Source organism: Castor canadensis, chromosome 1 (genome assembly GCF_047511655.1).
Source record: "Castor canadensis chromosome 1, mCasCan1.hap1v2, whole genome shotgun sequence".
NCBI lineage: Eukaryota > Metazoa > Chordata > Mammalia > Rodentia > Castoridae > Castor > Castor canadensis.
In genome coordinates this window covers 130,718,654-130,745,167 of record NC_133386.1, presented here as the reverse complement: position 1 = coordinate 130,745,167, position 26,514 = coordinate 130,718,654, and the positions used below count along the sequence as shown (strand labels likewise).

At 35.7% G+C, this 26,514-nt stretch overlaps 1 protein-coding gene across 2 annotated transcripts in view; it reads right to left on the bottom strand.

Moving 5' to 3' along the window:
- The window catches only part of Rsf1 (remodeling and spacing factor 1), a 154,981-nt gene that overhangs the window by 64,158 nt on the left and 64,309 nt on the right, over positions 1-26,514 (bottom strand). For both annotated transcript variants that reach the window (XM_074082385.1, XM_074082380.1), the window contains exons 3-4: positions 15,627-15,719; positions 12,575-12,780 (exon numbers count right to left, since the gene is read on the bottom strand). In XM_074082385.1, the coding sequence (XP_073938486.1) occupies positions 12,575-12,780; positions 15,627-15,719 (299 nt within the window). The remainder of the gene's footprint in view (positions 1-12,574; positions 12,781-15,626; positions 15,720-26,514) is intronic.

Genomic DNA, 26,514 nt, shown 5'->3' with positions numbered 1-26,514 from the left:
ACTTTGCGTACAATAAACCATCAGAAAACAAAGGTGTCATTATCTTAGCTACCCATGTGGACAATCTGTGGTTGCTTGGCATCAACATCATTCTTGTCTCTGAGTTTACATGCTACAAATCAGCAATCATTTACATGTATGTAGAGTAAAATATAAGGCGTATCAATACAGCGATAAAACAACGTGCTCAGGGAAACTAAAGTATCACCAGAATGTCTGTGTTATCAGTTAAACAGCAACAAGTAACAGCGGATTTTCAATTTCGACTTGTGCTTTAATTAAAGGGTTATGACTAGGGTTTGAACTCAAGGCCTTGGAATTGATAGGCCAGTGCTTAACTACTTGAGCCATGCCAGTCCTTCTTGCTTTAGTTGGTTTTCAAACAGAATCTCACATGTTTACCCAGGCAAGGCTAGATTACAATCCTGTTTGTCTCTGCCTAGGTGGAATCAAATAAGCATGCCACCGTGTCCAGCTTTTTACTGGCTAAGATGGCGTCTTACCGACTTTTTGCCCAGGCTGACCTTAAACCATGATCCTCCAGATTTCTACCTCCCAAGTAGTCTCTCTCTCTCTCTCTCTCTGGTGAGAAGCAAAACCTGAAGCAAGGGTTGAGGAGGTATTCTGTTGAATGGCTTTTGTTATACTAAGTGTCCCCCATGACAGCATTATTGGGAAGTGATAAAATGTAGGCAGTAGAACTTGGTTGGAGGTAGTGAGTCACTGGGACCAAATGACCCACTACCAACTCTTGAGAGTTATATTTTGCCTTGGCTACTTCCTGTATCCTCTTTCTCTGCTTCCTACCTGCCATCAGGTGAATACCCTCTACTATAACCTCTCATGGCCTTGATGCTCTGCCTCACCATAGGCCCATAAACACTAGAGTGAGCCACAGAGGAATGTAACCTCTGAAACAATTGAGTTAAAATAAATAATCTCTCCCTTTAAGTTATTTATCTCAGGTATTCTGTCACAGCAATAAAAGTCTAACACACAGCTTTATAAAATGTTTCTTCCAGAGTCATCTATTTCACGTATATGTACTTCACATACAACAGTTTTTTGTCTTAGAAGTCACTCTTCGCTTTTATAAACTGACATGATTTCTTGCTTCATTACAAATGCACACTACTCTAGTTCTTCACTGTCATCTATAAGAACTTTTCTGCAGTGTTAAAAACATCACGCCATCCTGACTATTGTCAGACCCAGCTTCATTAAGAACGATTTTAGCTATTTCACTATTGGTCAATGAGTGAATAACGAATGTCACTGATTTTTGAAACTTTCATAGCCATTTCTTCCAGCTTACTCTGTAACTCTGAAAGCAATTTTTTGCATACATAGGAAGGTAAGAAATCTTTCTTTTCTCACTTGACATGCAGAATCCATCAAAGTCACCACTTTGTTCATCAATATTGCTGAATATAGCTGAAAGACAAAGGTTGTACCAGATAGGTCCAACTGTCTTTGTCTCTGTATTCCAAATCTTGGCAACAGCATCTAATGCATTGGTCATAGTAAACCACTTTTGAAAACAGCCCCCCCACACGCTTCTGTTTATTGCTGCTATAGCATGCTGTTGATGAAAATGGTTGTTTATTCTTCATTGACATGTTATCTTTGTTGTCTGGCTGAATTAATAGAGTCACATTAATTAACTAGAGGAAAAGACAACAGTGATTTTGAGGAGGATTTCACCTGGAAGATGAGCAGAAGAGTTACCGAAGAATAACAATATCTTGCAGTCATCATCCAGTTCAGGTTCCCCAGTGAGCATGAGCTGCTAATGAAAAAAATGCTTGTGAAACCAATCAGAAAAGCTGCCCCAGGTGATCTATGCTTTTTTTGTCAGTATAATATGGACTAGTAAGAAATCCACTCATTTTAAACAGCAAGGACACAAAGTTTTGACTATGATAATGGGTTTACACTTCTGTATGCCTGCTATATTTGTACATCCCAGCACAGTTATTCTGCCCTTGGTCTCCTTGACTCCTATAAGATCTATCTCACCAGCTATAGTCAGTCTTTCTGGGGCAACAATGCCAAAATAGTGATATTTCATCAACAGTACAGACTTGTCCTGGTGTCAGATTTTCATCACAATGACCTTGGTAAGCTCATCAATGAATTGCTCTGCTGCTTCACGATCCACAGATGGTTTAGCATCACAAAAACTTTAAAAATTTAATGCAATGTCATTCCTTAAATTTCTGTAACAAGCCTATTAAACAATTAGTTTCCTTCAATTTTCAGTTCATCAGGATAGATCTTTGCTTCTTTCATAATCAGCATACCATAAGTGGCACGTGTTCACAGTAACTGATGGATTCATTCTTTTAACATATAGTCAAGATCTTCATTTTTAGCTTTATAAAGTGTTTTCCTTCCCTTTCACTTTCTTTCCTTCCTTGGCAGTACTCATATTTGAATTCAGGGCTTTTTACTTGCTAGGCAGGTGCTCTACCACTTGAGCCAGGCCTCCAGCCCTTTTTACTCTGGTTATTTTATAGGTAAGAGTTAGCTGTTTGCTAGGGCCAACCTTGACCATGATCCTCCTATTTTATGTGTCCTGTCATAGCTGGGATGACAGGCATGCACTCCCGTGCGCAGCTTTGTTCCTTTGAGATGGAATTTTTTTTTTGGTCTGGGATGGCCTAGAACAGTGATCCTCCTGGTGTCAGTCTCCCCCATAACATATGATGATAGGCACATGCCACTTCACTCAGGTATTGATTGAGATGGGGTCTCATGACTATCAACCCAGGTTGGCCTTGAACCTTGATCTTTCTGATCTCAACCTCTCAGGCTTACAGGCATGAGCCACTACACCTAGTTTCTATTTTTCATTAACTTATGTTCATCACTTTCTGTGTAAAACAATGACACTAAATCCTTCTGTTTCTCTGGTCATATATGGTGCTCATTCCAATACCACACTCTTTGGTAAGATGTTTCACTCTTACACCACTGTCCAGTTTGGTCAACAGCTTGAACTTCTGTGCTATAGTCAAACATAAAAGCTTCTTCTTTTTCATATCATTGTTACCCAATGCTTTTAACAATATCTCTAAACCATTGAGCATAAAAATGCAAAAATAAAACAGAACAAAAACCAGTGAATAACGCATATAGGCCCTGGGCACATGGGGCATTGTGGGTAGCGGTCATAGGCTTGCATACATGTCATTTTTTACTCTTTGTGGACATCCCTGTGTGTGTGTGTGTGTGTGTGTGTGTGTGTGTAAATACGGATATGAGGGAAAGAGGGCTTCCAGCTAAAGGGGGGCTATAAGGATCTTTTTTTCCCTTGAGGATGCTGAATAAACTATTACATTGTATGACTGTTTTATCTCCAACTCATCACACAAGGTCAGGTGTAGAAGTTTCCATTTGTGGTATAATGTCCGTGCCAAAATAGTTTCAGATTTTGGAACATTTTCAATTTCAGATTTTTAGATTAGTGATGCTCAACCTGTATCCTAGGCCTCAGCTTCCTAATCTATAAAAGACTGGATTCTCTTATTATCAAATTTGTTGCCAAAAGAAAGGAATAAAATTGCCACTGATGAACATGTGTCAGATATTGGAATAACAAACATTTATTGTGTATGGGAATGGACACATATTTTTACATATTTCATGTGACCAAATAAAATAAAATGAACAGTCTAAACTTTTAATTACCTAATAGGAGATCAGGTTAAATGCTCTCTTAAAGTCATGGTATTGTCTCCATTTTACAGAAAGGAAAATTAAGATTCAGGCATTTGCAAAGAAATTATTTTCCACAAAAATTCTGTCTTCCAATTTCATTACACCAATGTGTCTACATAACCAAGGCTACATGCTTAATGGTACTACTTTTCATACTGCCTAACTCTATGTGCAATAAATGTCTCAACCTATTTGTTAATATTGGAAGTTATACTGGGTCCTGAGCTGTAGCACATACTATTTTAAAAAGCATCAAAACATGACAGCAGATATTGCTAGAAAAATCCATTTCAATTACTTCCATAGACTAAGTGGCAAGAAATTTAACTGTAAAGTTCATTTAAGAAAAATTCTCTATGCCTGCAATCCTTTCTACTTAGGAGGCTGAGAGGAGGAAGAACAAAGTTCATGGTAAGCTTGGTAGAGACTGAGACACCCCGTGTCCAAAATAACCAGAGCAAAATGAACTGGAAGTGTGGCTCAAGAAGTAGAGTGCCTGTTTTGCAACTGGGAAGGCCTGAGTTCAAACCCCAGTCCAACCAAACAAAAACAAAACAAACAAACAAAAAAATCCCCAAACTAAAAGGCCTTTAATCTGATTAATGTGCTTAAACACAATCCCAATCTACTCAGTAATGCATGAAAACAGAAAACTCCCTGTCTTGGGATTTTTTTTTTTCCTATTTGGATCCAATAAGTAGTGCTGTGTTAAGACAAAAATATTTCAAAAACACTAAATGTGAGTTTGCCAGAGGAAATTTTAATAAATATACATACAATCAAGTCATTCACAAATTTGTAAATACAATTTTTTTTTAGAGTAGACTATGGACCCTAACAACAATCTAGGTGTTTTGCCAAAACTCCCTCCCACCTTTGCTATTTTTCCTTCCAAATAATTTCTCCCATTAAAGAAGATATATGCCTCCAAAATACTATGCTTTCTTAAGATTTCATATGATTGCACCTCTGTTTGCTTAGTTTGGAATGTGTTTCCCATGTCTACTTACAATTATTCTTTCAAAGACAAGCATAGAATGGATAAACAACACCTGGTATATTTATAAAAGGGAATATTATTCAGCAGTAAAAAGTAGTAAGTTCTATGACCCAAACAATGTATGCACATATGAATAAAATAAAAATTAAAAAAAAAAGTAGTAAGTTCTGATTTATACTACATGGATGACCCTTGTAAACATTACATTATCTGATGGAAGTCAAACGTAACAGGACGCATTATTGTATGATTCTTTGTACCTAAAATGTTCAAAATAGGCAAATTACAGACATAGAAAGATAAGTGACTACCAGGGACTAGGAAAAGGGAGCACAGGAAAAAAATCACTAATGGGTACAAGGTTCCATTTGATGTGCGGAAAATGGAAGTCAGACAGCAGTGCTGACTATACAATAAGCTAATATACTAAAACACACTGAACTGTGCATGTATTTTTGTTTGAATGTTTTTTTGTGTGTGTGTGTTTTATTCTTTTGAGAAGGGGATCTCACCAAGTAATCCAGACTGGCTTGAAACTTGCGAGGCTACTTAAAAATCTAAACACTGATCTACCATATGAGTACCACTCTTGGGGATATACCCAAAAGACTGTGACACAGGTTACTCCAGAGGCACCTGCACACCCATGTTTATTGCGGCACTATTCACAATAGCCAAGTTATGGAAACAGCCAAGATGCCCCACCACTGACGAATGGATTAAGAAAATGTGGTATCTATACACAATGGAATTTTATGCAGCCATGAAGAATGAAATGTTATCATTCGCTGGTAAATGGATGGAATTGGAGAACATCATTCTGAGTGAGGTTAGCCTGGCCCAAAAGACCAAAAATCGTATGTTCTCCCTCATATGCAGACATTAGATCAAGGGCAAACACAACAAAGGGATTGGACTTTGATCACACGATAAAGCGAGAGCATACAAGGAAGGTATGAGGATAGGTACGACACCTAAAAAACTAGATAGCATTTGTTGCCCTCAATGCAGAGACACTAAAGCAGATACTTTAAAGCAACTGAGGCCAACAGGAGAAGGGGACCAGGAACTAGAGAAAAGGTAAGTTCAAGAAGAGTTAACTTAGAAGGTAACACACATGCACAGGAAATCAATGCGAGTCAACTCCCTGTATAGCTATCCTCATCTCAACTAGCAAAAACACTTGTTCCTTCCTATTACTGCTTATACTCTCTACAACAAAATTAGAAATAAGGGCAAAATAGTTTCTGCCGGGTATTGAGGGGGTGGGGAAGAGAGGGAGGGAGTGGAGGGGGAGAGGGAGGGGGTGGTGTAAGCGGGGAGAAATGACCCAAACATTGTATGCACATATGAATAATATAAAAATTTTAAAAAAAGAGCTGTATACTGATTATGTCATATCACTGCAATTTAACAAAAATAAGTAGGTACCAAATAATTTCCATTTTATAAATGAGAAAACTAAGGACACACAGAAAGTTATGGTAATTTGCCTCAGGTCAGAGTAAGTATAATTCAGCATGAGTGAATTCTAGACAGTCTGCCTTCAAAGCCCACTTTCTCATTCCATTCTTTAGAGATGTCTGGACAGAGTTGTAGTTCGAGATTCATGAAAACTGTATACACTACTTAGAATTCAAATTTTTGAAAATGATTGTCAAACCATTACCAATTTTTAAAATATTTTTATTGAAGTATAATTTATATACTGTAAATTAACACTTTTTTTGTACTATTTTGAGACAGGGTCTTAAGATGTAGCCCAGGCTGGCCTTGGACTCTTGATCCTCCTGCATCAGCCTCCAGAGTGTTGGCATTATAGGCAGCTGTAAACTTGCTTTTTTTTCTCTCTCCAGTGCTGGGGATCAAACTCACGGACTTACGTATGATACAAAAGCACTTACTACTGAGATATAGCCCCACCCCTTTGAAATTCACCATTCAGCAACTTTGACAAACACATATACCATGTAACCCACCTCCCTAATAAGATAAGGAATATTACCACCATCACAGAAAATTTCCTCATGTCCCTTCCTACTGAATCCTTCTCCTCAACCAAAGCAAGAAGATAGCAATTCTGCTTGGTTTCTTGAGACAGAGTGTCACTATGTAGCCTGACTGTCAGTGAGCTGGTGATCCTTCTGCTTTCTGCCTCTAGCATGCTGGGGTAACAGATGTGTGCCACCAAACCTGGCTAAAGTCAAGTGTCTGCATTACTATAACAATAGGCTGTTAGTTTTGTTAATTCCAGAAGTTAAAAACAAATGGAATCAAACAGCATACAGTTTTTGGCTTCGTTCACACTCAAGGATTCTGAGATAAATCCTTCTTGTATGAGGTCATTTCTTTTTATTGCATGGTAGTAATCCATTGCATGAGTACTATTTAGAATGAAGATGTTATGAACATTCATTTCTTTCTTTTTTTTTGGACTGGGGATTGAACTCAGGGCCTTGTACATGACAGGGAAGAATTCCTCACTTGAGCCATGCCCCCAGCCCCTTTGGTTTTAGTTATTTTGCAGATAGGGTCTCAAGTCCAGGCCAGCCTAGACTGTGATTTTCTTTATGCATCCCAAAGAGCTGGAATGACAAGTGTGAGACATCATGACCAGCAACTGGTTAAGATGAGGGATCACTAACTTTTTGCTCAGGCTGGCCTGGAACAATGGTCCTCTGTATCTCCAACTCCTGAGTAGCTTGGATTACAGGTGTGAGCTACTGTGCCTGGCATGAATAAAGATGCTATGACATTCTTATACAGGCTTTTTAAAAATGTATTTCACTTTTTTTCTCCCTGCTGGTACTGGGTATTGAACTCCAGGCTTCAATTTGTTAGGCAGGTGCTTTACCACTTGAGCCATGCCACTACTCCTGTGTTTTCAATTCTTTAATATAAATACAAAGTAATGAAATTAATGAGATATAGAGGAACAGTTTGTTAACATTTGAAGACATTACCAAACTGTTTCCCTAAGTATTTGTACTATTTTACATTTTCACTAGCAAGGTATAAATAAGTTACAATTGCTCTGTATCCTTGGTAATATTGAGTGTGGTAAGTCATTTTCATTCTAGTGGAGGTAAAGTCACAACTCCATTCGGTCTTCACTGGGATTTCTCTCATGAATAATAATCCGGGATTCTTTGTCATATGAATATTAATCACATGTATATATTCTTTATGAAATAACTGCTCAAAAGTAGACTTGGTATCTGAGCACTTTCTATAGTTCCTCTGTGATCTTGAAGAAGCAGTTCTACTTAAGATCTCAAATTCCCTCACCACTAATAACCAAGTATTACTATACTTTTTATATTCATATTCTTTGATCTTTTTCATTCAGAAATTCTATGTGAGTAGTATCACTTATTACATTATTTGATCAGATGTAAAACATACTTTATGTACTTTTATCTTCTTTTGTTGAGACTTATATTAGAGATGAAATAATTAAATTCTTTTGTGACAATTCTACTTTGAATACTAACTGAAACATGTAATACATTAGGTAGCGCTTAAATACTTTTGTTATTAAAACGTGCTATTAATACTTGGTAAAACCACACAAAACTGTCATTTTTATACATCAAAATGTTCCATTGTTGATGATATTACATGGTTCAATAAAATTTAACTTTAACTGGTCATATGGTACACCTCTGTAACCCCAGCTACTCGGGGAGGCAGAGACAGAAGTATCATAAATTCGAGGCCAGCTCAGGAAGTTAGTGAGACCCTATCTCAAAAACAAATAAGCTGTGACTGCGGTTCAATCAGATAGACAGATAAGATTAGATAGATAAATAAATGAATGACCAACCAACCAATCAAAAGGGCTGGGAGAGTGGCTCAAGAGGAAACTTAACACCTTTTCTTATATTCTTTTGTAAAACTCATACTAAATTTTCAACTTAAAGTATAATTCTACAAAGATGAATTAACTACTTCCAATCTATTGCATATATTTGTTATTAATTTTACAAGCAGAAATGGAAACTGTTAAACAGTTAAAGTTTAAACACTGGTGATGTTAAAATTTCAGTAGAAAGTAAAATCCATAAAATTACCTTTTTTTTGTGGGTTTTCAATTTTAGAAACAAATTTCATTTGATTTTTATGTGGCAATGTTTAGCTACATTATCTATATTTATCAATCATTAGCAAGGCTGATTAAATGGCTTTAAAAACCAGAATTCTAAAGGCCAGTAATTTTTGTTAATAACTATTAAGGACTAGCAGAAACATGTTTCCAAAATGCCAGTTGATTTCCAAGAAAATAACAGTGTTATTTTAAAGAAATTATTTTAGAGAAAATGAAGCAGGCTTTTCATTTCACTAATTAAAAACAGTATTTACTAGTTAAGCAAAGTATCTACGTACAATCTATTAAATTCTACGAAAATTCCATTTGTATACTTGGTCTTTCCTTATCACCTGAGTTTCTGAAGGAAAAGATTAATGCCTTTTAAAACTCTGCTTCACATAAACCTGCAAGTTTAATTAGAAAGTAGTTTGATAGCATGTATCAGCCTTGAGACAATCATATTCTTGCTTTCATCAAACTCAGTTCTGTGGCCTCAGAATACGTATCCACTGATCATATCTCAGCACTTACAACAGATCTTTCCCACAAATTAACCCTTAAACTGTTTGGAGATCTATTTACACTAGACCAAGCACTTATAGTTCTTTTAATCATCTTCATTCCATAAAGGACTTACCATACCACAGTTAATGTTGTGCTAAGATTTTGGTATCAAACTTAAATTCTGGCACACTTGGCCACTATCCAAGCACTCGCCTCATCCCTGGAGTGTACTCCCTCTGTTTAGGCAGTTACTGTCACTCAACTGTCCATTTCCAGTCTCCAGATTTACTTTTGCTTTGCTAATAAGTCACTCTTTACTATCTTTGGAAAAAAAAATTAAACAGTATATTACAAGTATGACCTCATCTGGGTCAAGTGGGATATTAAAGACAAATGAAAATCATTTTTTTTAATTCATTTCTTGTTGTGGTAGGGACTGAACCCAATGCCTCAACAGCATGTTACACAAGTGGCCTGTCACTGAACTGTACCCCCAGCCCATTATTATCTTTTTTTTTTTTTTAACAGTACTAGGGATGGAACACAGGGCCTTGCACATGCTGGGCAAATATTCTATCACTTGAGCCACATCCCCACCCCCAGTAATATCTTTTTGAGGAAGCAGGTAACACAACACTCTTCACATTATGAAAGAAATATGTGAACAAGACAACTCATGTCTGTCAATAGTAGTTCTACTGCATTGATGAGTTAAAAGCTAACTAAAATGCCGTTTATAAAAAGCATAAGTATGCCCAAATAAGAATCTGAAGAAAACTATTGTCCTCCAAGAAAATATGCATTCTATGCAACTAAAAGCTAATCCTTACAATGTAAGGGATTTCAGATGCCTAAAACACAGCTAGAGTTACACTACTACTATATCTTGAACTGCTTAGTACAGCACAAGTTAGTATGCAATAAATATACTTATAAATTTAAAGAAATAAAGGAATAACAGGAAATCAATCAGGTGTCTGAAATCCGGGTTTTATTAGCCAAACCACTGTCAACAAACCTAATGGTTTCTGAATGGTCCTGTATGCTTCTACACTATTTGGGCAAAGGTCCTTGGCCCATTTGCAGGTTAAGTACAAGATGAATTTATAAAGGTCTTCAAAATGGCTAAAAATAACCAGGTATCAGTTCCCTTAAGAAATCTGTGGTTGTAAAATTAGAGATAAGGGCAAAATAGTTTCTGCCTGGTAGCGAGGGGGGTAGGGGAGGAGAAGAAGGGGGCGGGATGGTAACGGGAGGGGTGGGAGGAAGGGGGAAGAAATGACCCAAACATTGTATGCACATATAAAAAAAAAAAATCTGTGGTTGTTAACATGAGAAAACTGGTCGGGAATTCTACATGAGCACCGGCTTCTTAACAATTGCCACATACACCGTATTATTTTTATTTTAAATAGTTATTTCCATAAGGCAAGAGGATTCTTGTTTGTTTCATTTTTAAAGCCAGAGACTGGTGAAAAAGTCAAGGGTGAGAAAAAGTGAAAGAAACACCAATGGAATTCTGACCTGTCTGCTGATAAATATTTCTTCAATGAAGAAATGAAGTTTCCAACTTTAGAGTTAGAAACATTCTAAGAAAAGCCAATAGTTAAAAAGGTGGGAAGAGGGCTGGTGGAGTGGCTCAAGTGGTAGAGCACCTGTCTAGCAAGCATGAGGCCCTGAGTTCAAGTCCCAGTACCACCAAAAAAAAAAAAAAAATGGGATAAACAAATGTTTACTAGGCATGTACTATGGTCCTAGCATCACTTAGGGGAACTATTATCTTAACATTTTAAAGCACAGGAAAGTAACTCCTGGAGGTAAGAAGTAATGTGCCTACAGATGGTTAAATGAATGAACCCAGATTCAAACATAACTTTTAACTCAAAAGCTTTACAACATGCATTAGGATATAACCTACCTGAAACAGTGCCACTTTACAATTTATTTTAAGCATGTATGACTAATCAACAGTAAACATGATTATTTTGTCTTAAAACATATAGAAGGGGATATTTTTAACACATCTATACAAGATTAGAATATGGATTAGCACACATGGCAGTAAAACTAGAAAGAGAACCTTGTTAAATGTTTGCATTCACAGGGAAATGATGACTAAATTTGATTTCAGAAGTATTTGTTTATCTCCATTTAGAAAATTAACTACAACACATCATTTAATTATACTAGCTTATAAAACAATAACCATGAATTCATTTTTATTCTTGGAGAACACAAATTGAATTTTTCTGACCTATACATATTATAAGTTAGTAAGTAATCACTAAAAGAATGTTTAAAATAGGGCTGGAGGTATGGCTCGAGTGGTAAAGTGCCTGCCTTGCAAGAATGAAGCCTTGATTTCAAAATCCAGTACGACCAGAGAGAGAAAGCTAAAAATACAAATAGGGCAAAAACAAAGCAAGAAAACGAACCCCAAAACCAGATAGGAGTTAATGTCAAGGAGCTTTTTGGAAGCCAGCAGTTAGATATCCATGAATTCTCCCTACTTTAATAGTGCCCCTGATATTTTCAAAATTAATATATATTGTGGGTATTAATAGGCTATTTCAAAATAATAACGTTGCAAAGATAGAAAATTATAGATTCTAGATAAAGGTCCTATGTTACAGACCTTTTTAAAAAGTTGTATTTCAACACTATACATCAAATGTTTCTGGTCAAATATATCTGCCAGCACAAATAAGAAAAAAAAATCTTTCTGAAAGAACTCTGCCCAAAAGCACAATGTTCTTCAGATCCCCAGTAAAGGGCTGGCAGAGTGGCACAAGTGGTAGAGCATCTGCTCAGCAAGTTTGAGACCTGAGTTCAAACCTCAGTATATCCAATAAAAAAATGCACACACAACAAAAATAAAAAATACATTGTGTCAAGAGGAATGGGCTGAATTAAAACAGTTAGAAATAAGTAGGTACTGGCTAGTACAATAGCTAAGTAAGAACCAAACAAACCTTTTCATGTATTTATTTATAAGAATGTGTTCTGTGTATATTACTTATATGTTATTATTCAGAGTATAGGTGTTTGAGGCATAAGGTGTATGTCCTGACATAGAATGAATTATTAAATTTAAATTTATTTGACAAATAGTTAAGTACTACTATGGACACTAGGTTAAGCCCTGGAAATTCAGCAACTCCATAAAGAAGGACCTTCCTTGCTCATAGATTACATTCTGGTAGAGATCAAAATAAGAAACATGTAAATAGATGTAAATGGATTCCAATAAAAGATACCTGACAATGCATTTCCATGAAGAGCCATCTTGATCATCTTGTTCTTCTATGTACATTCTGACATTGTGATCTTGATCCAACTGATACCAATACATGAGGCCATCTTTGTCTCGCCCAATTGGCTGAAGACGCATGGTATCGGCATCTTCCTCATTAATAATAGTCTTGAATTTAAGATTGTCATCAAACTGACACTCACAGAGATACTGAAAAATAGTTACAACATGGCTTAAAATATCCTATAAATATTTCTCCACCACAACAAATGACACAAACACAGAATTTATTCCTTCAGGGACAGAGCAAACAGAACACTCAGTTTACTCATTTTTCACTATACTCTCAACCTCTGAGTTAAAAAAATATGTTAACATTTTAATTTTACACCAATTTAGAGATTTAACACAACCACTGACACACAAATCAAATTCTATTTTCTTTTTTTGCCAGTACTGGGGATTGAATTCAGGGCCTTCTGCTTGCTAGGCAAGCACTCTACCACTTTAACCTACACCACCAGACTGTTTTTTGTTTTTGAGAAAGATCAGGAAAAAATTAGCAAGACCCCATCTCAACCAATGAAAAACAGGGCAAGGTGGTGTATGACTGTCATCCCAGCAACATGGGAAGTATAAATAGGAGGACTGATGTCTAGCCTGGACCAGGAATAAATGCAATACCCTATCTCAAAAACAATCAAGTCAAAAATGCCTGGAGGCATGGCTCAAGTGGTAGACCCAGGCACAAGGCTCTTAGTACCTTTTGCCCAAGCTAGCACTGGACCATGATCCTCCTACCTTCACTTCCCAAGTAGCTGGGATTACAGATATGCACCACACCTGGCAAATCAAATTATATTTCTAAAGTAATGAGTCTATTAGCAGTAAAAACCCTTCAAATTGTATCATGGTAAAAGCTTTACTTAAAATTTTATTTATTTAAAAATTATTAATTTAACTGGCAAATAAAATCATCAATATTTATGGTATCTAACAGAATGCCTTGATATATATATATATATATATAAACCATGTGGAACAGTTAAATCAAGCAGTTAACATATTTATTACCTCATATAATTGTCACTTTTTTGTAGTGAGAACACTTAAAATCTATTTTATTAGCAATTTCAAGTATGTAATACTGTTATCCAACACAATTACTACCTTATACAATATCTCCTGTCCAATTGAACCTTTGTAAATTAAACCCAAAATCTCTTTAATTTCACCACTATCCTGACTGCATCCCACTGTAACCACCATTCTATTACACTGTTGCTACAATTCAAAATGTCAGAACAAGGGTTATTTCTTTTTGTGTCTGGTTTATTTCAGTTAACATGTTCTCAAAATTTATGAATGTGACAAATGACATGATGTCCTTTCTAAAGGCAGAACATTATTACACTGTACATACATTTTTATTTCTTCATCTATAATCAATATTTGTGTTGATTCCATACTGTAATCAGTATGTGGTGAACATGTGAGTTCAGAGAGCTGCTTGACACAGTGATTTTATTTCTGTAGGAAATCTACCAAGTTATGAGACTGTTAAATCATTTAGTAGTTTTGTTTTGAATGTTTAGGATCCTCCATACTTTTTGTTTCTAAGTGGTATTTTACAATATTAAGTTTCCACTACTCTGGAGGCTGAGGCAGGTGAATCTCTTAAGTCTGGTAGTTTGAGACCAATTTGCCAAATAATAGGATTCCATTTCAAAAAACAAATAAGTAAAAATGACAAGGACAAATCTGGGTATACTGCAGATAGAAAACACCATAAGATCTCCTATATGCATGTTGCAGACTTTCATATAGGCTGTTAGCAGCAATTAACATCTAACAGTAAAGTAATAGCTATCCAATAGCATAGCTTATCTCTAATATATATTTATATTCATATATGTACATATGCACACACTGACATTATATTTTAAGAATTATCATAAAATCCTGAGCTCCTTTGAATAAGGAATCTACTTATAAAACATAAATTTTAGTAGTGAAGAGATCATTAATTTTTTTTCAGAAAGCATATTTTCCCCTCTATTATGCTGATCACCTTGTTAGTAATTAGGAAATAAGTAGGGGAAAAAAAGGATAGCTCAAACTTGAAAATAAGCCTACAAAAAAGCCAGTCACAGGGATGGGAGATATGGCTCAAGCAGTAGAGTACACCTGCTTTGCAAGCCCTGAGTTCAAACCCCAGACCCACCAACAACAACAAAAAAAAAACCAACAAAAAAAAAGCCAGACACAGTGGCTCATGCCTATAATCCTAGATACTCAGCAGGTGAAGACCAGGAAAAAATTAGTAAGACCCCATAATGACCAATGAAAAGCTGGGCAAAGTGGTATACGACTGTCAACCCAGCTACGTGGGAAGTGTAAATAGGAGAACTAAGGTCTATCCTGGACCAGAAATAAATGCAACATCCTATCTCAAAAATAATCAAGTCAAAAGGCCTGGAGGCATGGCTCAAGATGCAACATCCTATCTCAAAAATAATCAAGTCAAAAGGCCTGGAGGCATGGCTCAAGTAGTAGAGACAGACACAAGGCCCTGAATTGAAAACCGAGTACCAAAAACAACAAAAAGCCTACACTGAGATGACTCATTTTAATCAAATACTTTTGGTTATGTGAGGGTTTAAAAAATTACATAATGGCATGTCCACAGTCATCTAAAAAACATTATGTACTACTAGTTTAGTAAATCAGTATATTATCCACAGTACAATATATAGCAATTCATGTGAAAGCTGAAAACAATAAAAGTCATTTAAAGTGATTGCTTGCCCACTCATACTATCCCTATAAGAAGAAATAATTAAAACTCATGTTGTGAACACAACTTTAAAAAACAGTAATGTGTGACTATTTTAAAAAGTCACAAATACAGTGACTGTTTTTGTCAGTGAAAAAAATCTATTGCCTTATTCCTCTAACAATTAAAATGTTTACTTTTCATTTCTTTTCTAATTTAACCAGGAGTCAAAAGTGAAAACTTAAATTAAAATCATTGTAACAAATAATACATTTATTACCTTTAAGAGAGCTAGTTTGCATTCAACACTCATTTCAAGATAGCCCTTCTTCTCCATCTCCCATGCCCAGGTGCTGTTAAACTCTTGGCATATCTGTCAGAGAAAATTAACATCTTAATACATGAAAGCAAGTATTACTGACATTTGTTATAGCTTGGATTTGGAATGTCTCCCAAAGGCTCAAGTGTAGAAAGAGTGGTCCTCAGCTGGTGGCACTACTTGGAGGTAGCAGAAAATTTAGAAGGTGAGGCCTGGTTTGAGGAAGTAGGTCACTACGGGTGTGCGTTTAAAGGGAATATTTAAAAAAATAAAATAAAATAAAGGGCATATTTTTTGTTCCTGTCCCCTTCCCCCCTCCCTATGACTTGCACTTACTTACTTTTTCCTCCTCCTCCTCCTTCCTTCCCTCCATCCCCAACTAACACAACATTGGTAGTCTTCTAAGATTTAACCAAGTGTTCTTTTTTTTTTTTTTGAGGATTTTTTTTTCTTTTATTATTCATATGTGCATACAAGGCTTGGGTCATTTCTCCCCCCTGCCCCCACCCCCTCCCTTACCACCCACTCCACCCCCTCCCTCTCCCCCCCACCCCCTCAATACCCAGCAGAAACTATTTTGCCCTTATCTCTAATTTTGTTGTAGAAAGAGTATAAGGAATAGGAAGGAACAAGGGTTTTTGCTGGTTGAGATAAGGATAGCTATACAGGGCATTGACTCACATTGATTTCCTGTGCGTGGGTGTTACTAGGTTAATTCTTTTTGATCTAACCTTTTCTCTAGTTCCTGTTCCCCTTTTCCTATTGGCTTCAGTTGCTTTTAAGGTATCTGCTTTAGTTTCTCTGCGTTAAGGGCAACAAATGCTAGCTAATTTTTTTTTTGTCTTACCTATCCTCACCCCTCCCTTGTGTGCTCTCTCCCTTGTGTGTTTGCCCTTGATCTAATGTCCACATACGAGGGAGAACATACGATTTTTGGTCTTTTGGGCCAGGCTAACCTCACTCAGAATGATGCTCTCCAATTCCATCCATTTACCAGCGAATGATAACATTTCGTTCTTCTTCATGGCTGCATAAAATTCCATTGTGTATAGATACCACATTTTCTTAATCCATTCGTCAGTGGTGGGGCATCTTGGCTGTTTCCATAACTTGGCTATTGTGAATAGTGCTGCAATAAACATGGGTGTGCAGGTGCCTCTGGAGTAACCTGTGTCACAGTCTTTTGGGTATATCCCCAAGAGTGGTATTGCTGGATCAAATGGTAGATTGATGTCTAGCTTTTTAAGTAGCCTCCAAATTTTTTTCCAGAGTTAACCAAGTGTTCTTAATGAACATTTATAAAGGGGAGAGTTTACATGAAACAACAGTGCAATCTAATTTCACCCTAAAATGTTTACTACTTAAATCCACCAGAAATGTTTACAAATGGCTGATACCTGAACTTATGGTAAGAAGTAATCTCTGGAACTTTCTACTTTGCTTTCAACAACTTCATACAAACTTTTCGGGCACATTTTTTTCTCACATGAGAGTAATTACTAGATTCTATCTTTCCAAATGACTGAGGTTCCTTGAAGGCAAGGACAATAGTTTGTTCATCTTAAGGCCTAGAACAGAGGTAGGCTCAAAGACCTGCTAAATCCTAGACATATTTTTTAATGAACCTCTCTTCAACTCATTGTCCACCTGTTTATTATGGGTAAAGTAAAATTCCACTGCTGGGCATTTGATAGCTTTGATAACATGCTTTAAGTTGAGTGTTTCAGGATTCTCTTCCTACATAAGCATTTCAGGCAAACCAGAACTAGTATAGCAAACTAAAGAAAGAAAATGTACATAAATGCTCCATTCAGAAGTCAGTGCAAGCTGGTTATGATGGTATACACCAGTAACTTCAGCATTCAGAAACAGAGACACGAGGATCTCAAGCTGGATGCTATCAGCCTTGGCTACATAGTGAGACTACCTGAAAAAAGTCTGTGCAGAAATCTTTTTCCCATTTCTGCAGCTCCTCTCATACTAGAGGTCAGAGAAAGCTAGTAAGAGCGATTAATGTGGAGAAATGCCATGGGTTTATGGCCTCTGTGAGCCAGATTTTTTTTTTAAGCGATAAATGAATAGTAGTAATACTTATTTTAGAAGCTATGAAGTGAGCATGAAAAATGATGCAAAATGTCTACCAATCTCAAGCTTTTTTTACAATTAAAGGAACAAAGAACAAAACGAATAGGTTAAGGGAATATAATGGAGGGGGTTAACTTGTTCAAAGTACACAATGCACATGTATGGAATTATCACAATGAAATCTGCTCATACTATCAATGTATGCAAGTTCAAAAAAAACATAAAAGCAAAAAAATAAGAAAAAAAAAGAGCAAAATGAAGGCAAAAGAAGAATAATCAACACAAGGGAAGAGATTATTCTGGAGCCTGGGCAAATGGCTAGACAGGAAGGTGAAAGAAAAACAGTCAATAGGTAATGCTTAGACAATCCTCTCAATCCAGGAATAAGACTAGGGTGGCCTTTCCAGAGGAGTTATGCCTTCTCTATCCTGTACTAGTGTCATCTTTTCACCAAATGTTACCACCAAAGAAAAAATAAATAAAAATCATAGGAGGTCAGTATTAGGATAGAGAAAGAATATAAAGCAAGCACTATGTCTTAGAACTATGCAGTTGAGGGTCTTCAAAGGCTCACAGGAGAAATCACTTCCTGGAATGCAACCATACTCCTTCTGACAGTACCATATTCCTTCTGACTGTACTATGAGATACACAGCAAGACCAAGAGAGAGGAGAGAGAGAGAGACAGAGACAGAGAGGCCTGAGATATACAGAACAAAAGAAAACTTTTATAGTAGTATGTAAGCTAGACCCTAAACTGACCATATCAAAAGCTAAAAGGTCAGGATCTAAAGACATTTCATCCTAATGAGGAAGACAGATGTTACATAAATACTCTTAGACTGCCAGTAGAAATGTAAAATCATACAGCTACTTTTGGAAAAAAAGTTGACAGTTCCTTGAATGTTGACACTAGTAACCATGATTTAGCTATTCCACTCCTACGTATTTACACAAGAATAACGAAAACATAAAAGCAAAAGCCATATTATTCACAAAAGTCAAAAGGCAAAAACAAACCAAATTCACTAACAAATGAATGGCTAAACAAAATGTATATCCATACAATGGAATTTTATGCAGCCATAAAAAGGAAAGAAGTGGGGCTCAGTGACAGAGAACTTGCATAGCATGTGTAAGGCCCCAGGTTCTATCTTTACTATCACTAAAAAAAAAAAAAAAAAAAAAAGAATGAAGTAAATAAAATAGCCTAGAGGAACCCTGAAAACATGATAATGAAAGAAACCAGCACAAAGGGTACATGTTACATTATTCTATTGACTCAATGTACATGAAATGTCCAGAATAGTGAAATCCAGAGACAGAAAATAGATTGGTAGGAGTAAAGGACCAATGAGGAGTGACTCCTAATGGTCAGGAATTTTTTTGGAATAATAAAAAATGTGTATGTTGAGACAGGTTGCACACTCCTTGTAAATGTACTATAAACACCATTTAATTGTATAAAAAGCTGTGGAACAGGCTACATTGAGAATTATAAATAATCTAGCTTCTTATTTATACATACTTAAGTTACACCTTATTAGAAGTGAAGTATAAATACATTCAATTGTCCTGTACAAATAATCATTCAGGAGGACTAAGCCAAACACTTAGGGACCACTGATCAGAGAAACATCCTACATTAAATATTGGGAAGACAGGATAATTAAGAGAAGGTCTCAAGTTCAGAATTTAGAGAAGGCGGGAGGAGGAGAGATGGAGAGAGAGAAAGAGAGAAAGAGAGAGAGTCATATAAATAAGCAGTCAGTGAGTTATTTACAAAATATGCCAGGACCAGAAGGATTAATGACATTTTACCAGAAAAGGAGGTAAAGGGTGTTTCAGGAGGAAAACACAATGTTTTTCAATGGAGGTATGAATGATTATGGAATGTTCTGTTGAATAACTGAGATCTCTATGGTAAAGTGTAGAGTCCTGGTTCCTAGGGGTGCTTGGTTAAGCAGTGGATGAGACAAGACTGAAGGAAGACAGTGAGCCAGGTCGTGAGAGTAGATCATGGGTAGTGAATATGGGGACCAACTGACAGTTTGGAGGTACTAATGAACACAGTCATGTTGGCACTGTGCAGGAGAGACAGGCAGCTAGATTCTGATATCAAGGAGACCAACTAAAGCTTTCCGCAGTAATTCAATTGAGAAGTGATGAAGGGCTGGTAGAGTGGCTCAAGTGGTAGAGCGACTGCTTACCAAACGTAAGGCCCTGAGTTCAAGTCCCAGTATCGCAAAAAAAAAAAAAAAAAGAGAGAAGTGATGAAGCTTCAGCTAAGCTGTGGCAGAGTATATTAAGAGAAAACAGAGAGATGGGGAGAAATGACCCAAACATTGTATGCAAATATGAATTAAAAAAAAAAAAGAGAGAAGACAGATTGGATTGTGCACATCTTATGAAAGCAACAAGTCTACAAAGGAACATTAATGTATTTTATCTCATCTCTTTTGAGGTGGGCATCCTGCAAAACTTCTGAAAAAAACAAAAGTTGGATTTATCTTTGTTTCCTACAGTACTTACCAAGTACATGGCTAGTGGACATTCAATAAATATTTAGGGTATCAATATCTCTGGCATAACCACTAAAATAATTTATTATGATAATATCTAGGAACCCTGCCAGAAGAATGCATTAAGTGTTATACATATTTGGTGTTTCCTTAATACCTTAAAAATACATAAATATAGGAACTATGATACTAAGGTTCTCAAGAAACACAGCTTGGAAAATCAAAAGACTAACAAATCTCAACAATTGGTCAAGGCAAAGGCAAGTCTGAAGTAATAATTAGCTCATTCCATAACTATTTTATCAGGAGGCATTCTGTGCCAGACATGACGCTTGACACCAAGATAAACAAGATACTACCATTTCTCCTAAAGGAGTTAGGGATTAGTGGGACAGAAAGTTGGAACCCTCAATTAATGTAAAAAGTGGGCATCTTAAATCCAAAGTTTGAGCAAGTACTCTCAAAAGTGTGTATCTTGATCTTTAGTCAAGGAAAGATGTACTTAAAACATGTGACACACCAGCAAGAATCAATAAAAAAATCTCCATTTAACTATTTTGTATTCGTACTTTTTATTTAAATATTTCTTTTTTCTTTTTTTGGGTGGGACTGGGGCTTGAATTCAGGGCTTTGAACTTGCAAAGCAGGCGCTCTACTGCTTGAACCACACCTCCAGTTCCATACATTTTATTTACTCATAGTAATATACTGAAAATGGAAGAGTGTGATTGGAGAGTAGTTCTGTCCAAGTAATCTGCTCCAATCAGTAATCCTGAGGCAGTGTAAATACAAAGGGGCTGTAGGGATTCTAAATCATATAGATTGAGATTCAAACCCTGCCTCTCCCTACTAGCAATGTGATTTTTTGAGTCAATCATCAATTTCAATTTGAGGTTCTTAATCTGCAAAATGCAGGTTTTGTGTAAGAGATAAGAAATATGTCCATCATATATTCACTGTGTCATAGCTCTATTATATAAATGCAAACCTGAAAGTAGCTACAGAAAATCACCAGAAGAAACAACTTAGAACAATTGTAAGGGAATGAAGGAATTAAGAGCTGGTAAGCAGATAAAAAATCTTCAAGATGTGTAAATTTTGTTTCACAATGCTTTAGCTTCAGGTATGCATATAAAACATGACTAAAATGTAAGTAAAATTTTAGTGATTAATCTGCTTTAATTTCCTACCTTTATTTTCTAGGGAATTAACCCAATATAATACTAAAGAGCTTCCACTGTTAGGCTCTGTAGCTAGTATGATAGTGAGTATGCTAAAACTAAGACTCTTGCTAGATCTAAAGAAATTCCTTTTCTATGGCATTAAAAATTCTTTATTATATATATATATGTATATCATAAACTTGTTATATATTTATAATAAATGCCTAAGACAAAATCTGACATTTTAACCTTTTTCAATTATATAATTCATCATTTTGCACAGTCATCACTTTTTATTTCCAAAACATTTATCTTCCAAACAGAAATTCTTTTACCACTTAATTCTTCACTCTCTTCATAGCACTTAATAGTCTACTTTCAGTGTGTAGATTTGTAGATGGTTCATGTAACTGGAATCAAATAATATCTGTCCCTTTGTGTCTTTATTTTTTCACTTAGTATAATGTTTTCAATAAAACACAGTCTTTAATGCAGCATTCATTCACCTATTGGGACACATGAGTTGTTTCTACCTTTTGGGCTACAAAGCAAATATTTTTGTACACTGGTGTACAGGTATTTGAATTCCTACTTTTGAGAATATACTTTGGAGTGAAACTTCTAGGTCATATGGCAAATCTATGATTAGCTTTTTGAGGAGCTGCCAAACCCTCTTCCATAGCAGATGTCCATATTACATTTCTATGAGGAAGGCAGAAGGGTTTCAATTTCTCCATAACCTTTTTATACACTGCCCCATTTAATAGTTATCCTACTAGGTATAATGTAATATATCACTGTAGTTTAGAATTACATCTTCCTAAAGACTAATGATGTTGAGCATCTTTTCATGTATTTACTGGATTTTGTATATCTTCTTTGGAGAAATGCCTATTTAAATCTGTTGTCCATTTGTTTTTGTTTTTGTTTTTAGCAGTACTGATACTTGAACTCAGGGCTGCATGCTTGCAAGGCAGGTGCTCTACCACTTGAGCCACTTCACCAACCCTCTTCCATTTTGGGTATTTTCGAGATAGAGTCTCGTGAACTATTTGCCTGGGCTGGTCTCGAAATGCAATCCTTCTGATCTCTATCTTCCAAGTAGCTAGGATTACAGGCATGACCCTCCAGTGCCTGGCCTGTTGTCCATTTCCAAACTAGGTTCTTTCTGTTGTTGAGTTTTAGGAGTTCATTAAATATTCTGGATAATAAATTCATTCCAGTTACATGATTTGTAATGTATGCAATCTTTGCAACATGATCAGTTGCACTCTACAGGTTCTTTGTATTTTCTTCATAATGTCTCCAGATACAAAAAAGCTTTGAACTTTGATGAAGTCTAATTAATCTATTTTTTCTTTTGTTGTTCACTCCTTTAGTGTCATATCTAAGAATAAATCCAAGGTCACAAAGATTCCCTTATGGTTTCTTCTAAGAATTGTATGGATCTAGATCTTATAATTTGTTATTGATCCAATTTGAGTTCATTTTTGTACATGGTTTGAAGTACAGTATCTGTAGCATTTTGCAAGTTGTTACATTTTAACAAGTATTTCATACCATAGGGATCAGTCTGAAAAAATACACAGTAAATACTTAATAAATCTTATATATACACTGCATTCTTCTTTCATTTTCAGTTCATTCAAGAATCCAGAAAAGTATACATTGTCAAAAACCACAGTATTTTTCAATAAATTTCCAAGCCTTTTATACTTACCAGATTTCAGACAAAGATTTTGTTTTTAGTTGTCAGGTTTACATGTTTAGATAAAGCAATAATATTATACTTGCAAGTATGTTTATAAGTACCTGTGGTTATGAAGGAACAGTATTTTTTAGTATATAAATGAAAGGTTATAACCAATATAAGTGTTGCATATTTGGAAAAAAGAAAACATAAAAACTCTAGAGGGAGAAGTAGGTTCTTGAAGTCTACCTAAAGGGCACTCTGGGTTTTTTTGTTAGTCATTATCAAATACACTTCCTCTAAAAAATATATTTACTTATTTATTTATTATCATATATAGTTGAATTCACACCCTCCATCGTTCTCCTTAGGGGCGCTCTTGGCATGGAAAATTTCCAGCCATAATTAATGTGAATGATTCTCTATGGGAAAGCATTTAGGAACACCTGAAGTTACTTAGGATTCCTTAGGAAACCAAGGAAAATGTAACCCAACATTTCTACATCCAAAGTACTGATAATCTGGGCCAAGTTTATGTTAATTTTTGCTGAAATGTCATTTACAGAAGATAAAGAATGTTCTCCAAAATTGCCTTGTTATTTCCTTGGTAGATTAATATTAATATTTAAACAATATTTCTTGGGTTCCAACAACTTGACAGGCCCAAGCTTAGGATACAGCAGACCCTTGGTATCCACAGGTACACAGTTCCAAGAACAATGCACTTAAGGAAAAACCACGAATGTTCAGAATGCACAGAGTTTAAACACAACTGACAGTAAAGTGGGACTGACTTGAGAGCTTCTCCACATCAACTGAGCTGAGTAACGGTCCAATATGGGTTTGGTTTTGTTTTGTTTTCTTGAACTTGGCCAAAAAAACAATGTGAAATAAATTTACAAATAAGTTTGGTTTACTGTATTCACATGTACTTTCTTTCGTTTTAAGAAAAGTCAAAGAAGTTAAGCAAGTAATTAACTTATATACCTAGCAATTAAGAGTCAAGTGCATTTCCATTGCAGATCCAGTGTTCTCTCTGCAACTCACTTGTAAGAATAAACCATGGTTATTTATGTGTTCCCACAAAATAAATAAGGTTCTCTGCAATATGTAAATAACTTAGCACTTGTGTTGTGATACTGGACAAATGCTCAATCCTTGTTTTACCAACTTCTATTTATGTGACCTCAAGAGTTATTTACCAGTCTATGTTCCGGGTTGTGGAGTGAACATGTATGTAAAATAGCAAAGTACCTAAGTAAGTTCACAATTATTAGCTATTATTATCATCACTAAAACAGGTTACAGAGAAATTAGAACCCTAAAATATTGCTGGTGGGGATGTAAAATAGTACAGGTGCAACAGAAGACAATGTGGCAGTCCCTCAAAAAGTTAAACACAGAATTACCATGTGACCCAGCAATTTCACTCCTAGGTACATACAGGAAAGTAATAAAAATACATGTCCACACAAAAATTTATATACAAATGTTCATGACAGTGTTATTAACATAGCCAAATGTCCATCAACAGTTGATAGAGAAATGAAAGATGGTAGTATTCCAAATACGGGATTAGTATTTGGCAATGAAAAGGAATAAGATACTGATACATAAACCTTGAAGTCATTACACTAAATGAAAGAAGTCAGATGCTAAAGACCACATATTTTATGATACCATTTAAAAGAACTGTCCAGAACAGGAAAATTCATACAGCTAGAAAGTAGGTTAGTGGTTATGATTGAAACTAACATTATTAATAATAGGTACCAGGTTTCTTGTAGTGCTCTGGAACTAGACAGTGGCTATGGTTATACAACACAGCGAATATACTAAAAACCAATGAAGTACACACTTTAAGTGAGTTTTGTTATGTGAGTTTTGTCTCCATTAAAAAAAAAAAGAAAACTAAGGCAGGAACTGGTGGCTCAAACCAGTAATCCCAGCTAATTGGGAGGCCAGAATCAGGAGGACTGCAGTTCCAGGTCAGTCCAGGTAAATAGTTTATGAGGTCGTATCTCCAAAAATAACCAGACCGAAATGGACTAGAAGTGTGGTTCAAGCTACAGAATGCTTGCTTTGCAAGCATGAAGTCCTGAGTTGAAGCCTCAATCCTACCAAAAAAAGAAAACTAAAGTTAATATGTTAACAATGCAAATAAAAATTAAAAGTACCAATCTTAACTTATACTTCTGAGAAATAAAACAGTAAAAGAAACAGCTAATGCTTGTCAAAATATGACCAAATTAAGAAATGACAAAAGATGACCTTTATGACTGGATAACAGATGATAATCTTTCTAAGGAATAAAAGCAATAGGCTAGGGTGTAGTTCAGTGGTAGAGCTGTTTCATAGTACAGAATGGAAGAAGGAGGTAGTGGCAATGAGGCTTTTTGAAACTGCTGTTTAGATCAAGGCTATCAATTACCAAATTTATTCACTTCCAAAGGATTTATAAATATGTTACTAAGGACCAAGTAGGAGAGATTTCTCTTTATGTTCTCTTTACTTTTGAGAGACAAAGGAATGAGGTTATTTTTGCTGAGGGGCAGACAAACACCCCAGAAGAAACACATTAGGTTATTTTCTAGTTAATGTCATTATCTTTCAAGCATTGAGCCCCAGAAAATATTTACCATCATTTGTTTATTATCTAAGAAGCATATATCTAAGAAGCATATTTGTTTTTATGGTTTAATGTTTCTTGAAATTAAGTTCCTCTTTTTAAACCAACAATTACACTTGTTTAAAAAATTCTCTAAGTCACTGATGTGACATATACTGAAGAGATCACAGAATCAAAGAAAAACAGCAATAATAAATTATGACCTTCTTACTCAGAAATTACTCTCAGGCTAAAGGACATCAACCGTGATTTAAAGAATAATTTATTATAAAATTGCTTCCTTATTATTTTGGAAGGCCTTCATATGGCTTTTGGAAAGAGGCAGGGCAGCAGAAGAGTAGAGGCACAGATGCTGAATTTGTGAAGGTGGATGATTGTGTGAAGTAGAGTGGTATTCATTATCCATCGTCAAGGTATCTGAAAATGTTTATAGTATCTAAAATCATTAACAACCAAAGGAAATGGAAGAGTTTTATAGAAGTATGAGAGTTCACTGGCAAAGAAATTTCTTTGTGATTGGCCAAGTAAAAGGAATGTGAAGCATGATAAGGCCAAGGCCTATCCAACTAAGCAAGGAGTTAATAGGTCTTAGCAGGTCAGCTAGTTTAAATTTCAACTCAATGGGCTTCTTTATTTTTAGAAGAATAATTCTACCTTACAAGTAAAAAAGTTACCAGTCTAGATTTTTGGGTTCGGTGTCACTCTGGATAATACTGGAAGAATATATGTAAACAAGTGCAAGATATAAAATAATGAATGC